The following is a 16,953-nucleotide window of genomic DNA, read 5'->3' on the forward strand; positions in this document are numbered from 1 at the left end:
AAGCATGACATCCGCTCTTTCTATTATAATTGATAAGTTATTATTGTGATTTAATAAGCTATATGTGCAATAATTACGGAACTTATCTATATTTCTCTAAGTCAAATAAGTAATAAAGTTGACAAAACCATTGGAAGATTCAAAAGTCAACATCAATATTTTTCTCACTCGTACTACATTAATCAAATCACATTTTCAAATCGAGTATCCATTGTATCTGGTCATATAATGTCATTCAAGAAAAATCAATTGGCTCTTTTCTTTGAATTATTGCCCTTTTGAAATTGTATTAATTTTTACTAGCAAAACACATACTTGACAAAAGTATGTGGTGAAAACTTATTGCAATAAATATTCATATATTTTTGTGTTGACCTTCGAATTCGACAAAACTCAATTGTCAACAGATTTCACCTCCTTTCGTATTTATACATATGCAACCTACTCACTTGAATGTCATGTTAGAATATGCAATATCATAGCCCCCGGGACACAGCTCAACTGGTGAATCAATCAACATTTGTCTTGCTTCCAGCGACAGGGTGGAGGTTCGAATCCTGGTGGGAACCTGCGGCCAGATTTATTTGGTATGGAGCAATCACTTTGGAGGAGGATCTCTTATGCGCAGAAGTGTACAGACGGTGGAGGGAACCTGTGATCCAATTGAGGCATAACCCGCGATTTACCCCCTCCAAGGTTCTAGGGGCAAGGGTCTTGGAAGTTCAGGATTTAGTCTAGTGTAAATTGGGATACCTGGATATAAAAAAAAGAAAAAAAAGAAAAAGAATATGCAATATCGTAACTCTGGTGTGCAATGGCCATGCTGCAATGTTCAATGTCAGATGGTGGAGAGATTTTGGACACACATCCTTTTCGATTGGGCATTAGAAATTGAATAACTACGAAGAAGAAAAAGACTAGCATTGTTTTGGAATCTCTACAAGGCTAATTTGGATATTCTTCATGATCTTTCACGCCTCCGCTCATTTTAATAAGGACTAATAATATAAGAAGAGTCAAATATTTAATAAAATTATATTTTTCTGGAGACAATTTAATTATTTAATTAGGAAGCAGTGTCATCTGGACAGTCCACATGCCTAAGATAGATCTACAAATTCTAGAAGTTCTAACATTTTTATTAAATATTCCCCCAGTTTGAGCTCCATTCTTAAAAAAATGTATTTTTCGCTTTAATCTTTTTCAATTATACATTATTCAATAACACGTGAACCCAAAAAATTATCTCATTTTTAACCATACATTATCCAAAAAATTAAATATATCAACATACATTTTTAATCGTTCACAAACAGAGCATTGTAAGCAACGGACCAAATAGTTCAGAATCTATTTAGCTTATACGATTGGTAGGCAAGTCAATCATCTTCGCATATTGCTCAGAAATGAAAGACATGTTTACTATATTCGATGAACATAATTGAACAAAATTAAGAAATCTGAAATGTTTATTTATCCTTATAATCTTAGTCAGTTTGGTTTGATTTAGATAAGAATTAATTTTTTAGTAGAATTTGATAAAACAAAAAATTAATGAAATGTACGATTGAAGTATTACAAGTCCCGTGAAATGTGTGATTAATCAGCTAAAAAAGTTGATTGAATGCTTGTATGGTAGAAATTTTGATAATTGATTTTTTGACTGTTAGAGATAAAGTAGGTTATACTTGTGAAAGAATAATTAAAAAATGACGGTTGGAATAGTGAAATAACGATCGAAAATTGATTTTAATTGGCTTTTAAGTTGTACCAAACAAACTCTAAAACTTAATGTGAAAAAATCACATCTTGATTATATGTACTTATTCAAAAAAAAAAAAAAACATAAAATTTACGTTTTTCTAGCAGATTAAAACTTAAATTGAAAAAAAAAAAAACACATATTGATTATGGAGGTGTTTAGGAGACATTTTTATTTAAAAATGCATTTTGAATAGTAAATTGATGAAAAATGTGTGATTAAAAAATAAAGAAAAAATTTTGATTTACATATAATATTATTTTAATAAAGAATGTGTGGTTAAAAAGAAGAAGGAGAAAAATGTATTTTGAAAAAAATGGGTACCAAACAGAGCCTATATGTACTTATTTAAAAAAAAAATCTAAAAATTTAAAAATACTTTAACCCAAATTTATTAAATTAAATTTATTTTTATTTCCTATATTTTCAATCACACAACCTTCCATAAAATAATATTACACGTAATCTTAACCACTTATCCTAAAAAAAAAATATTATTTCATTCGTTATAATTCGAAATAATGGGATCAAATGGGTATTTAATTCGTTTACGTTAAATCGGATATTCCCAAGAGAGAATAATAAACTATTGAAGGGTCGATGAAATCCAAGAATAGAAAGAAAAGAAAAAGCAAAAATTTTGACTTGTTTTCCTTACAAATACAATTGGTCAGCAAAAATAAAGCATCTTTATAGGAATATTCTGCAGTTGGGAGCGACAGGCAAAGCGAAACAGTTGACTCGACAAAATAAAAATATCAGGAAGTAAAGTGAACGCTGGTGAATACAAGCCGCACATTTTTCTTTTGAAATCTCTCCTCATATTTATTATTTTCTAATAATTAGATAAACAAAATTTATGATTTTTGAAAAGGAGAAAACCCAATAAATATTTGGGAAAATTAAGGTCACCTTCCTCAACCTTGAATCATAAGGTTCTAAGTCCCCAACTAGTTAAAAATGTAAATTTGAATTTTTATGTGATATAGATGTTAAAATCACTATGATTTAAACATCAAAGAGAAATACCGTCTTTATATCAAATTCAGTTGAATGATGATTTTGATCACTATGAAGTTTGAGATTAATAAATTTAACAATGTTAGGGGCCTGTAACATCACTTCTGAAAGTTGTGAATTCTTAACCACGTTCAGTTGGAGCGTCAAGGCCTAATTTTTCCAAAATGGTAGGACAAAAAATGGAAAAAGTAAAGGAGAAATAAATTGGCGTAAACTAATTTTTCTCTAATTATAATCTGAATTATCCCCCCGAAATAGTTCTTTCCAAATTCTTTTCCTCTCCTCGCTTTGTCCTATATATAGCTGTCTTATGTAAAGCATTGGATCACAACCTGTGATCCCCTTTCTTCAGGAAATTCAGAGGCCCGGAATTGAGGTACACTATCAAGAACTTTTACACTAAAGTTCAATTTCTGGACCCATAGAAAAGTAAAAGAAACCATCTTTTTCAAATGCAATCCCTTTTTGCATGAGCTGCATTTCTGTTGTTTTCTTTTGATTGGCTAATCTTTTAGATATTTTTTTTTTCAGTACACTTTGTGGGTTGGGATCTAAATTTACTTTCGCTTTGATTTCTATCAAATTTGTGATTGTCGCTGCTTTTTCTCATCTTTTGCAAGGTCTTTGCCTGTTTCAGTCCATTTCCAGATTCAGAATTTGGGTTTAAGAGAAAAGAGTGAAGAATCTGATGGCCAGTAGGAATTTGGAGAAACTGGCATCAATTGATGCCCATTTGAGGCTTTTGGTGCCTGGGAAAGTGTCCGAGGATGACAAGCTTGTTGAGTATGATGCTCTGCTGTTGGATCGATTTCTAGATATTCTTCAGGATTTGCACGGAGAGGATCTCAAGGAAACGGTATGCATTCTTTATAGTTACTGATTTCTGGATTTGGAACTTTGATTTGTATGTTTTGTAAGTATTTTTTTGATTTCGATGTTAAAGGTCCGATCTTGACGGTGAGGACTGTTTCAGTACTATTGATGTTGTTGTAATTCATTAATGTTTTTGGATCGATTTCTAGATATTCTTCAGGATTTGCACGGAGAGGATCTCAAGGAAACGGTATGCATTCTTTATAGTTACTGATTTCTGGATTTGGAACTTTGATTTGTATGTTTTGTAAGTACTTTTTTGATTTCGATGTTAAAGGTCCGATCTTGACGGTGAGGACTGTTTCAGTACTATTGATGTTGTTGTAATTCATTAATGTTGCTAGACTGTTTGTATTTTGATAAATACTCACTTCCTTCGACAACAATGGACAAGATTAAGGAAGAAAACAAGTTAAAATCTAATTCAATTATAAATGGATAGGTCTACCCAATTCTGCGGTCAAACTTGCTTTGCAGTCCTATGAAGCAAAATTGAAGAGTTACGAAGAAGCAAGCTGGTGAACACCAATTTTTATGTTAATTTTGGTTGATTAAAGTGTGTTTCCAGATAGATTGGTCCTATTTTGCTTTAATATTGGTAGATCACAGTGTCCCTATTTTACTTCCTATTTATCTGGGTAAACACAGCGTGCTTCAACTATATATATTGTTTGATTTCACTAGTTGTTCTTTAGGATCAGTGTAGCAATGGCATTTTTTAATATCCTCGATAAATATAGGTACAAGAGTGTTATGAACTTTCTGCTGAATATGAAGGTGGCAAGAATGATCCAAAAAAGTTAGAGGAGCTTGGAAATGTGTTGACTAGTTTGGATCCGGGGGATTCAATTGTAATTGCAAAAGCATTCTCTCACATGCTTAACTTGGCCAACTTGGCTGAGGAGGTTCAGATTGCTTACCGCCGGCGGATCAAAAAGAAAAAGGGTGATTATACTGATGAAAGCTCTGCAGCTACTGAATCAGACATTGAAGAGACTCTTAAGAGACTTGTGGTTGATTTAAAGAAGTCCCCACAAGAAGTTTTTGATGCATTGAAGAATCAAACTGTGGATTTGGTGTTTACTGCTCATCCAACTCAATCTATTCGAAGATCGTTACTTCAGAAGCATGGGAGGTTTGTTTTGCTGATATTAATATGTTTATTGGGTTACACGCCCTAGATTCATAAAACTTGCTCGGTTTTGATAGGTACCATGTGAAACTTTCTATCTGCTCGACTTTTCTAACCTCTGTTTGTGACTTCATCTTATCCAGAATTCGACATTGCTTGGCTCAGTTGTATGCCAAAGACATTACACCTGATGATAAACAGGAGCTTGACGAGGCTTTACAGAGGGAGGTAAATATTCGTTGTTGCATTATTAATTGCTGCTATTTTTGACTATACGCCTGGATGCATATAGATTTTCTTTTAATCTTACGCCCCTGATATTCTTAGTAGTTAAAATAATCCGTGGCCAGATTAACTCAAAACTGCATACCTTTCTGTCCTGTTGAACATGAACACATTATTTGTAGTTTGATATTTGTATTTGCCATGTGGAACATTTTTCTTCTCGAATTACAATAAAATTGTGTATGTTGAAAAGCTTAAGTTTGAGACTTGATGTTTGGAAGACGCTCCAGGAAACAGCTTGTTTTATCTTCTATTTGATTACAGATTCAAGCTGCCTTCCGAACTGATGAGATACGAAGGACTCCCCCTACCCCACAAGATGAAATGAGAGCTGGAATGAGCTACTTCCACGAGACAATCTGGAATGGCGTGCCAAAGTTTTTACGCCGTGTTGATACAGCACTTAAGAATATCGGAATTAACGAACGCGTTCCTTACAATGCCCCTCTAATTCAGTTTTCTTCTTGGATGGGTGGAGATCGTGATGGTATAATCCTTGTTGTCCAAGACAAATACCATATATTACTAATATAGGAAACAGAACATATCCTGTTAAAAGTTTTAACACCTGTTTAAGTTAATTTTATCATTTCCCTACATTGTTTCATGTCTTTTAATTGTTATATTTATTGTACGACTTTGTAAAATGTCGTATGACCTTCCCTTGTTTTTTAATGCTTAACATCTATGTAAATCAAATGCAGGCAATCCAAGGGTAACTCCTGAGGTCACAAGAGACGTTTGCCTATTGGCTAGAATGATGGCTGCTAACTTGTACTATTCCAAAATAGAGGATCTCATGTTTGAGGTATTCAAAAATCAAACAGCTAAATTCATCTGAGATTTTTGCAGCTTCTAGTCTGAAATCAAATTTGTGTTATCCTTTTTCTAATTCCCCTGCTTTTGCCAGTTGTCTATGTGGCGTTGCAGTGATGAGCTTCGTGTTCGAGCGGATGAACTCCATAGATCTTCAAAGAGAGATACAAAGCATTACATAGGTAATCAACATATTCTCCTGTCAATATTAGAGGCAGATTTATAATTCTTTTCTCCAGACATCCCACCTCTTCCTATGGTTATGAATTTTAGAACATAGGCTAACTTATTGGATCTTTTTGATATTTATTTGTACTCGGTATATAGAATTCTCTCTCTCTCTCACACAAATTGAAAATGACCCTTCTGCCATGCAGAATTTTGGAAACAAGTTCCACCCAATGAACCCTATCGAGTCATTCTTGCTGATGTGAGAGATAAGCTCTATCAGGCACGTGAGCGTTCTCGCCATTTATTAGCGCATGGAATATCCGACATTCCGGAGGAGGCAACTTACACCAATGTTGAGCAGGTATTTTTTCCTTCATCTTCCAAATTAACCTGTGAGAAGTGCATGTGCACAGGCAAAAACCACTCCTATAGCATCCATTAATCTTCCTATCATGACAGAACATTCTCTTAAGCATGAAAATTCAAAGTTCTTCATTCTCCACATATGCTTGAACTCAATGTCTGCATGGACTTGCACACATCTGCAATTCTCTTTTCGTTGCAAATGCAAGCATGTATATTATTCGCGCATTTGCATTTTAAATTACTAGGTTCCAAATAGTGAATTCTTTTAACCCAGATATGTTAGCAAGGTGCTGAATCAATTTTAAATTTTATGCAGTTCTTAGAACCTCTCGAGCTCTGCTACAGATCCCTTTGTGCTTGTGGTGACCGGCCGGTAGCTGATGGAAGCCTTCTGGATTTCCTAAGGCAAGTTTCCACCTTTGGTCTCTCACTTGTGAGACTTGATATAAGACAAGAGTCGGACAGACACACTGATGTCCTGGATGCCATTACCAAACACTTGGATATTGGTTCATATCGAGAATGGTCAGAAGAGCGTAGGCAGGAATGGCTTCTATCTGAACTTAGTGGGAAGCGACCCCTCTTTGGACCAGATCTTCCGAAAACTGAAGAGATTGCTGATGTTTTGGATACATTCCATGTCTTAGCTGAACTCCCACCAGACTGCTTTGGAGCATATATTATCTCTATGGCTACTGCACCATCTGACGTGTTAGCAGTTGAGCTTCTGCAGCGTGAATGCCATGTGAAGACCCCATTAAGAGTTGTTCCACTTTTTGAGAAATTAGATGATCTTGAAGCTGCTCCTGCTGCTGTTGCACGGCTTTTCTCTATTGATTGGTACAGAAATCGGATTAATGGTAAGCAAGAAGTCATGATTGGGTACTCAGACTCTGGCAAAGATGCTGGTCGACTGTCGGCAGCATGGCAACTGTACAAGGCTCAGGAGGAGCTTATCAAAGTTGCAAAGCAGTTCGGAGTGAAGTTGACTATGTTCCACGGTCGAGGTGGGACAGTTGGAAGAGGAGGTGGCCCTACTCACCTTGCTATATTGTCCCAACCTCCAGATACTATACATGGATCTCTCCGTGTCACAGTTCAGGGAGAAGTTATTGAGCAATCATTTGGGGAGGAGCACTTGTGTTTCAGAACACTCCAACGGTTTACTGCTGCTACACTTGAGCATGGGATGCATCCACCTGTAGCCCCTAAACCCGAGTGGCGTGCACTTTTGGATGAAATTGCTGTTGCTTCCACAGAAGAGTACCGCTCAATTGTATTCAAAGAACCATGGATCTCTCCGTGTCACAGTTCAGGGAGAAGTTATTGAGCAATCATTTGGGGAGGAGCACTTGTGTTTCAGAACACTCCAACGGTTTACTGCTGCTACACTTGAGCATGGGATGCATCCACCTGTCGCCCCTAAACCCGAGTGGCGTGCACTTTTGGATGAAATTGCTGTTGCTTCCACAGAAGAGTACCGCTCAATTGTATTCAAAGAACCCCGGTTTGTCGAGTATTTCCGCCTTGTGAGTAACTAAAATGATGTGTCATATATTTTCTTTGTCTGCAAGGAGATCACTAATTTGATATCTGTTAGAGTAACGAAAACATTTTTTTCTTTATTATTTTAGGCTACACCAGAATTGGAGTACGGTAGGATGAATATCGGTAGTCGCCCATCAAAGCGGAAACCAAGTGGAGGCATTGAATCACTCAGAGCTATTCCATGGATCTTTGCCTGGACTCAGACCAGATTTCATCTCCCTGTTTGGCTTGGTTTTGGAGCAGCCTTTAAATATGCACTCCAAAAGGACATAAAGAACCTCAAAATGCTACAGGAAATGTACAACGGGTGGCCTTTCTTTAGAGTCACTATCGATCTAGTTGAGATGGTGTTTGCCAAGGGAGACCCTGGTATTGCTGCTCTTTATGATAAACTCCTCGTTTCAGAAGATCTTTGGTCGTTTGGTCAGCGTTTGAGGGCCAACTACGAGGAAACAAAGTCTCTTCTTCTTCAGGTAATATCTTCAAAACGTCTGAAATTGTGAAATTTTGGTTGATTATCTGTTCATTTTATTGCTTTAAAACAAGTGCTGGAGATTATTTTGAATGACTTATTCCGCTTTTGGTAGATTGCTGGACATAAGGATCTTCTAGAAGGGGACCCCTACTTGAAGCAACGACTTCGTTTGCGTGATTCGTACATTACAACTTTGAATGTGAGCCAGGCTTACGCTCTTAAGCGAATTCGTGATCAAAACTATCACGTGAAGTTGAGGCCTCATATCTGCAAAGATTATATGGAATCAAGCTCGGCTGCTGAACTTGTGAAGTTGAACCCGACAAGTGAGTATGCCCCTGGATTGGAGGACACCCTCATCTTGACCATGAAGGGTATTGCAGCTGGGTTGCAGAACACCGGTTAATTTCAGTTTATTTCTTTTTATCCTTTTGTATGAGAGACTTACACGGGATTTTATGGAATATGTTCGGTTCCGACTGGTCACTCCTTGAAAGCAGGCTTTTTATATGTGAGAACACTGTTATGCTGAATACAATCAGCTTTGATCGATGTTTAGGATTACTATATTGTACCTTTCAATAACAATGTTGCAATGGAATTTATCCTTTTATCTATCGTGCACGGATGATTTAGCCCAAGTTTGTTTGATAAAAATCATATTTTCGGTAAATTTTGATAAACATTGATGAAATGTCTGACTGAAAAGTCGATTAAAGTTGCGGTTTCTATGAAATATGTTACTGAAAATGAATTTGAGAAAATAAATTTTAAGAAATGGGAGTCAAATTGCAGAGCAAACTAGGTGATTTAAATTATGATTTAGGCTCGACGACGTGGGTTGATCTTTCACGGTTAACCCACCGAACTGGATGAAGGTTTCTATTGTAGGTCATGGGCATTTTTATTTTCAGTTGTATCACTTCTTTTCGGTCATGTTTTGACGGCGACATAGGATGATAGTATTTAACAGTCATGCCATTAGACAATGTTGTCTAATCGAACAAAGTGAAATAAATCGAGATAAAATCATAAAAAATGGAAGCATAGGGACCTAATTGAAAATCCTCAACTGATTTCCACGAGTAAATTTAATGAATTTTCATTGAACTTTAAAATTGTTATTACTTACTCATCGAATTTTAATGGATTACCCAGTATTCACTCATCTTTGTATATAATTGTCCATCCACTGCTATTTTAACTATCATCTCTTCAAATAGACAGAAAATTACACAGATAACAGAAAATCTACGTGGCATATTAACGGTGTTAATTATGTCCAAGTCACCAAAAACGTACCAAACAAACACGCCTTTACATTATTAACCCAAATCAAAATCTTGTAATCAAAACCTCCAAACAATCCGAAACTAGAACACCAATCCTCTAAAACTGATCATATGTTCAGCTTCTGAGCAAGTTTTCGCATAAAAATGAGGCCAGAGTGGAGGTACTGTTGTTGCAACGACCAAGTTAATGAGAAGGAAGGGGGACAGAGCAGTGGGGGGCATTTTTGCTACCGGTTTGGTCAATGTATTAAGGCCTTTCACTGAAATGATCCTAGAAAAGTATTTCTTCTTAATCAAGTTTTGCATGTCAGAATGGGTGGAACAACTTCTTTGCATTTGAGAATCACCATACTAGCAAGTTTTAAGAAGTTGCTAATTGAGGTGCATCAGATTGCAGTGAAGACATTTTCCCCCACCATTAAACTTTGCACTTGAAGCTTCCCAACTAAAAACTAAGCTATGCAGAGGTCAATTCAATTGTAGAGAAAGAAAGATCAGATTAATAACTTAATTTCAGTTGTATTACCAATCAGACAATAAAAACTTCACTTCTTAAAACATCTGAGGATCTAATGGGATCATCACCAAATAGTGCATCTTCATACAATTATTGTATTTCATATAAGGGTCTTGTGGGTCACCTAAGTCCTCCATTATCCAGAGAAGAGAAGAATGTCCAAACNTCATACAATTATTGTATTTCATATAAGGGTCTTGTGGGTCACCTAAGTCCTCCATTATCCAGAGAAGAGAAGAATGTCCAAACTTTACTATAAGAAGGTTCATTTTAGGAGCAATTTTGAAGAAGAGAAATTTGGATTTGGAAGAGTAGGATTCAGAAGAGAAATTAGAAGAAGGATGTCGTGAAATGTTGAAAGCTGAAGAATTATTTTAATGTGAAGTCGTGGTTCATTCCAAGTTGGCAACATTTAACCAAAATTATTTCTGTAAAACCCCGTGTACATTTTTGTCTATTTAGGGAGATGGGAGTTAAGAGTGTTGGATGGATAACCATATATAAAGATGAGTGAGTAACTCGTTAAAATTCAGTCAGTAACTGGTAACAATTTTAAAGTTGAATGAGAATTCATTAAATTTACAGCTTGTTTGGGAGCGATTTTTTGCCTCCAAAAAATTGATTTTTTTACCATTATTTTACTATTTCAACCGTCATTGACTTCTTCTTTCACAGGTAGACTCCACTTTTGTCAAAAAATCAATTCTCAAAATCACTCCTAAACAGGCTCTTACTCATTTCCACATACACAATTAGGGTGCGTTTGATTACAAGTAGGAAAATTACATGGAAAGAAAATGAATTCCAGGGAATTGAATTACCTATAAATTGTTTTCATGGAAATTGTAAATTATTGTGTTTGATTGTATAAATTTTTCATGTGGAAAATGTTGAAGTAAAAGTATTTTTTGATGTTCGTTTGACTTTGTTTTACGTGAAAATTGTCAATTTCAGGGATATCCTCTTTTACAATTATTCCTAAAATTTGTTCCCATTGCCAACAATTAAAAAAAAATAAAAAAAGCAAAAAAAAAATAAAATAAAAATAAGGTGGAAAACCAAAAACCACCCATCCCCTAAGAAAAAAAAGGTGGAAAATCACGCTTTAAGGTGTTGTACTTAGAAATTCATGGAAAATCAATTCCCTGGAAAATTTTGTCAATCAAACAGGCCAAAAGTGGAAGTTGGAATTCGAATTCCAAGTTCCATGAAAAATTTCGTGTAATCAAACGGGGCCTTAATGAATCATTTTTGCAAAAGCATCAAATTTCTCCACTTCAAATACAGAGAAGGAAAGAAATTTCTAGAGAGAAGAAGAGGAAATGGCGGTTACAAAGAGGTAGTGGGGTCAGTTTCCGGCGGATATGTACGTGACGTCGTCCACGCCATACCCGAAGTTGGACAAGCTGGAAAAATAAGGCGGCGATGGGAAGAAGGGATTTGGCTGGTTCCTGCCGATGGTGGCGCTAGGGATGTTGAGCATGGGTGGATATAGGTTGTGGTGTAGTTCATTTTATTGTCAAACTTCTTTTTTGCTTAATTGGTTAGAGCTTGCATTTATATATTACGAGTGTTGAGTTCAAGTCATTTTCGTCCATTTTATTGTACAAAATTTTTATTTCTACAATATTTACCAAAATTAATTTTCCAAGGAAATGATTCGAATCTATGACCTCTAGTTAGGATGATTCAAAACTTAACCATCATGGCAATGGTTGAATTTTAAATCTAAATTTAACAAAATAATATATGTTAAGACTATAGGCGAGTCAATGACTATTTTTTTTTGTTGGTTTTTGTCGTTTTAAATATTTTATACTTTAATAATTTATAAGATATGACTTATGAGTATTGAGTTTTAATTTATATGTTATTTGATAATTTGTTTGCTGTGAATTGTGATACTAAAAATTAATTTGATTATCGTGAAATGTGAATATGTGATTTATGAAAATTGAAAATGAGAAATTGGGAAATTTATAATTTATAATGAATTGGTGTTGAGAATTGGAAATTGAAACTTTAATTATATTTAAAAAATTAATTTTAATTACGTTTAATCTTTGATTAACTTTCAATTCTTATACTGATTATGGAATGATTTTTTCAATTGAATTTCAATCTAGTTCTTGTAGTGGTGTATCTAGCCCTCGTTTGGTAATAATTTTTTACTCCAAAAAATCAATTTTATGATTGTTATTTCACTATTCAAACGGTCAATTTTGACTTCTTCACTCATAGGTAGAATCCACTTTTCTCTCTAATAATCAAAAGATTAATTCTCATAATCACTACCGAATAGGCCTTTAATCTCTCAACTACTTTTAGTCAAGCAAACGATTTGTTAAACATTAATAACACAAAGAAGTTTATGTATCATGTAATTTATATTCTTTTGAACTGTACTGAACTATAATATGATATAAATATACAATTTTTACGTTTTAGTGTATTTACATATATCGAATCTTTTTTAATATTATTTAATTTAATATTAATAAACGATACCACCAACAGCCGCCCTGGCTCAGGATTCGCTCCTGATGTTGAGGTATATGAGCGCCACATCAAACATCGTACACGATTGCGATGAGGTTTTTAATTACTGGGAGCCCCTCCATTTACTCCTATACAAGTCCGGCTTTCAGACCTGGGAAAACAGGTTTGAATGTACTTGTATGTTTTGATTTCTAATTTCTGTAATTAGTTATAGTTTCTTGTTTGAAGCTGTCAATGGCCCGCAATGGGTGTGGGTTAATTGTATAGTGGAATGTATATGACATACTCACTGTACACTGGTTGTAGTTGAACTTCCTGAGTCTAGGGTAAAATTTACGCCTTTCAGGTTGTGATTTTTGTTTCAAATATAAAGTAGATTGGTGTACAGAACATTGTGAGAGCGAAGAAAGCTGCTTAAATTTTGTGTCTTGTCTCTGGTATTGACGCATTTTGTCTCCGTCAGTCGATACAAAAGACTTGGGAATGGCATTGCATTATGTCAATTGATTAAATACTTTGTTCATTTAATCTTCTTTGTTTTCCAGAACGTAGTCTTTGTATGTATGCATGTAAAAAACAGCTCAAATATTTTCTCATCAAATGCTTGGCCTTCTGCAGCTCACAGTTTGCATTACGGTCATATTTGTATATTCTTCTCCATGAATTGGCTGGTGGGCCTGCTTCCTGGTGGTTTCATGACGAAAAAGTGGGATATTTCTGCCGGAATCCTGAACTACTTTTTGCTGATTCTGGTTTCTCTCTTTTTTCTCTTTTCATTTCTTGATTCTCTGTGCTGAAGAAGCTTACATAATTCAGTTGAAAGTCTTCTATGTGGTACGAATTTTTCTTGGCTCTCTCTCGGTCATGGCAGATGGTGCCCTAGTTGTAGCCCTATCCAGGAAGTATGGAAAACGTCTTGCTTCATATACACTTGCAATGCTATGCTTAGCAAACGGCTGTTTCTTCGCTAGCACTAGCATGTCGTTGAAATAATTGTTACCTAGCCCGCACTCTTTTCTCTTTTTTATAATTCATTGGTTATGCATTTTTATGTGACCATGAGGACTAGGTTTTTTTACTCACAGTTGTTCTTTTTTATTTTTATAAAAAAATTTACTAATTTTCCACCTTTTTTAAATCTTTTGTACGGACTTCAACCACAGGTTTCTTGCCAAGTTCATTCTCTATGTATGCGATGTCTTTCTCTTCAGCATTATTTCCTTTTGGGAACCTTGCAGCAGCAGTATCTATTGCAGCCGCTGGAGTTATTCTTGGGTGGCCATTCTCAATCTTGGCGTTTCTTCCAGTTACAGTTTACTCTCTATTTAGGAGGTTTAAATATGCATTTATATCTGGCGCTGTCACTTCTCTTGGTCTTGTGGTAAATGAAATTGATAAATAACTCAAACTTCTTTTGAAATTTCACGTTCAATTATTATTGGCTATCTTATAAGATTTATGAATCTTATCCCGTACTGCGATTTTTTTGTTCTTCCTATGATAAGCGTATCGTATGACAGACACTTCAATGTTTTTTCAGGCAGTTTCAGTTTGTGTTGACTACTTCTATTATGGAAAGTGGACATCATCTGTTCTCAATTTGTTGATATATAATGTCATGGGCGGTGGAGTGAGTCATTTGTATGGAACTGAAGGGCCGTTAAATGGCTTCAATAACTTCAACTTCTGTTTCATTCTTGCTCTGCTTTTCATTGCCATTCTCCCAATTGCAAGGAAGAAGTATGCTCCAGAGTTGTTGGTTATCATCTCGCCCATCTATATCTGGCTAGCTTTTATGTCTTTGCAGCCGCACAAGGAAGAAAGGTTAGATCAAAATTATCTGTCCACCCCCAGCCCCATCCCCTAATAGAAAAATCTTTTCAATCCTTTTGTTTTCTCTTTTTCCTTTATTTTTTTTAATTAACAATGAAATACTAATTGTTGATCACTGGTTTTGCCTATTCCCAGAGTGTTACTTAAATATGTATCTTAATCGATGATTCGTTATTTTCCTGTCCTTTTGCAGATTCCTCTATCCAATATATCCACTTATTTGTGTTGCTGCTTCAGCTGTCATTGAGAGCTTTCTGGTCTTGTTTCGGGATAAGTATAATCCCAATGATATTTCTCTGCTTGTTGTGGTAAACTTCCGAATTCCTGTAGCGGTGTTGTGTTGATTGATGATCACGGCCACTTAGAACTTACCTTTGCTTTGCCCTTACAGATAGCAAAAGGTTTGAGACCTCTGGTACTTGGACTCATTCTGTGTGCTTCCCCATGCCAGGACGTTTTCCTTGACTAATGGTTATTCTTCTCCTTTAGAAATATACAAGCATTTGGAGCACCACGATGATGCAGGGACAGGTAAGAATCAGTGTTGCATTTCATTGATCTTGGAATAGCATGGACTAATCTCTAGTCATTACTTACATGTCGTGAACCTTGTGGATCATCTCCTTTTCATCTTAAAGGGTTTTTTGTCTAGAAGAATTTCTGAATTTTCATGCCTTATATTTCGACTAACAAACAAGAAGGAATTAAATTTTGGGGGTATAATATGAATAAGAAAGTATTGAACTTTGTCTATGTTACTTGTTTTCTTCATTTTTTTAAATTCTTATTTGATCTGAATAGTAATACAACTTTGTTTGATGATCAACCATCTCCTTTTTGTTAACAAATCTATTGCAATTAGCAGGAAAGTTGCCAAATTATCCCAATAAGAGAATAGTAATGACTGAAATTTTAACGATTACATTGCCATTAACAGGAAACTTGCAAAATTATTCTAATAAGAGAACAATAATGACTGAATTTGGTTGTTTTGAGAACATGCTTTGTTTGTTGGAAATGCTCTCCACTTAGCAAATTTAGGAAGAGCCTGTGTCTATGCTATTAAAGAATTGTACCGCCAAGAGAGAACAAAGGATGCTTGTGATCTGTTTTGGTTCTATAGACTTATATGCGCCAAAACACTGGGTTTGCTTTAAATTAAATGGTATAGACATTCAGTTCTTGAAGCTAAGCGTATACACAACAATTCTATTGTGAAAATTGGGAGCAATTATATACTATCAAGTCTTTAGACTTAAATACATACTGCTGTTCATCCCATCTTGTAAGGCATTCTTCTTATTACTGGTTGTTAAAGAGTTTCATTACAAAATATTAAAGCATCACTTAGATTCCAAACTGCATTACTCTTTGGATATGGAAAATTTGAGAAAAAATGACGCACGTGTATTCAAATTCATTTAGCAACATCCATTAGAAAGTGGAGGATAGATTTTTAATTCTAATTAGTTGTGGGAGGTGTCAACATGATGCGACATTTCGTAGCCCACCCCTGTTTGACAACCATTATTCGAAAGGTCTTTATTCTATACATTCAATTTTAACCTCACATTCACACAATAAAATATTCTGCACGTAAACCTAAAACTTTTCACTACTTTTTAACCACACATTCTCCTAAAATTCACTATTGAAACATTGTTTTTTTCAAATAATGGTTGTCAAACAAGGGCTTAAACTATCTGCTAAGTGCCAAGAGATGTGTATCTATACTAGTGCATCAATATGATAGAGTTGACCAAAAAAAGCAAATTTTCCAATTAAAATCAGCACTGAATCAAATCATTAGCTGTGTAGTATAAATTGCATTCAAACTGTGTTTGCCACTAGTAATGTATATTTAATACGTGTTCAATGTTCTTTTTCCTGATTTTCAGCCACATTTTGCTTGTTAAACATGTTTTATGGTGTGTAATGAGGATTGTCCTGTTGGATATGGACCTCAAAGCGTCTGTGGATCAATGCATTCACGGTTCTCTCCACCAGTTAGTTCATGTGCGTTTCTTACTATTATGTTGGTGACATGTAATATAGGTTCTAACCTTTGCATTGGAAGTGCGTGGCATCGTTTTCCATCATCCTTTTTTGTTCCTGATTATGTGAGTGAGGTTCGGTGGATAGATGACGGGTTCAGAGGTCTTCTCCCTTTTCCATTTAACTCTACCTTAGGCAGAACATCAGCAGCATCATCTTATTTCAACAACAAGAACAAGGCATCTGATCAACGACATGTAATTAGTTTCTTGCCCACTTTCTCATCAGTAACACCTTTTCTCTTCATTATATATTGACTTTAAACAAGGATTTCAATTTTTTTCTTTGCTTTACTAGTAGCACTGACTT

General features: G+C 35.2%; 2 protein-coding genes and 1 pseudogene across 3 annotated transcripts; all 3 read left to right on the forward strand.

Annotated features, from left to right (window-relative positions):
• Positions 1 to 3,005: 3,005 nt before the first annotated feature.
• LOC111391584 (phosphoenolpyruvate carboxylase) lies at positions 3,006 to 9,065 on the forward strand. 2 transcript variants are annotated; one of them, XM_023016828.1, is made up of 12 exons: positions 3,006 to 3,158; positions 3,403 to 3,638; positions 4,396 to 4,790; positions 4,931 to 5,015; positions 5,337 to 5,559; positions 5,777 to 5,880; positions 5,983 to 6,070; positions 6,266 to 6,420; positions 6,742 to 7,557; positions 7,772 to 7,954; positions 8,060 to 8,446; positions 8,561 to 9,065. In XM_023016828.1, exons 2-12 carry the CDS (start codon positions 3,471 to 3,473, stop codon positions 8,852 to 8,854), a joined length of 2,898 nt encoding a protein of 965 aa, XP_022872596.1. In that variant the 5' UTR covers positions 3,006 to 3,158; positions 3,403 to 3,470; the 3' UTR covers positions 8,855 to 9,065. The 2 variants fall into 2 exon arrangements, with proteins under 2 accessions (XP_022872596.1, XP_022872597.1); XM_023016829.1 differs by having other exon boundaries at positions 6,742 to 7,533; positions 7,742 to 7,954.
• Positions 9,066 to 12,803: 3,738 nt separating this feature from the next.
• On the forward strand, positions 12,804 to 13,879 carry LOC111391611 (dol-P-Man:Man(6)GlcNAc(2)-PP-Dol alpha-1,2-mannosyltransferase-like). Its single transcript, XM_023016859.1, has 2 exons — positions 12,804 to 12,919; positions 13,375 to 13,879. The coding sequence occupies exons 1-2, from the start codon at positions 12,813 to 12,815 to the stop codon at positions 13,538 to 13,540; spliced, it is 273 nt and encodes a 90-aa protein (XP_022872627.1). The 5' UTR covers positions 12,804 to 12,812; the 3' UTR covers positions 13,541 to 13,879.
• The window catches only part of LOC111391592, a 3,587-nt pseudogene continuing 254 nt past the window's right edge, over positions 13,621 to 16,953 (forward strand).

The sequence above is a fragment of the Olea europaea genome, unplaced genomic scaffold, assembly GCF_002742605.1.
Source record: "Olea europaea var. sylvestris unplaced genomic scaffold, O_europaea_v1 scaffold807, whole genome shotgun sequence".
NCBI classification, from domain to species: Eukaryota; Viridiplantae; Streptophyta; class Magnoliopsida; order Lamiales; family Oleaceae; genus Olea; species Olea europaea.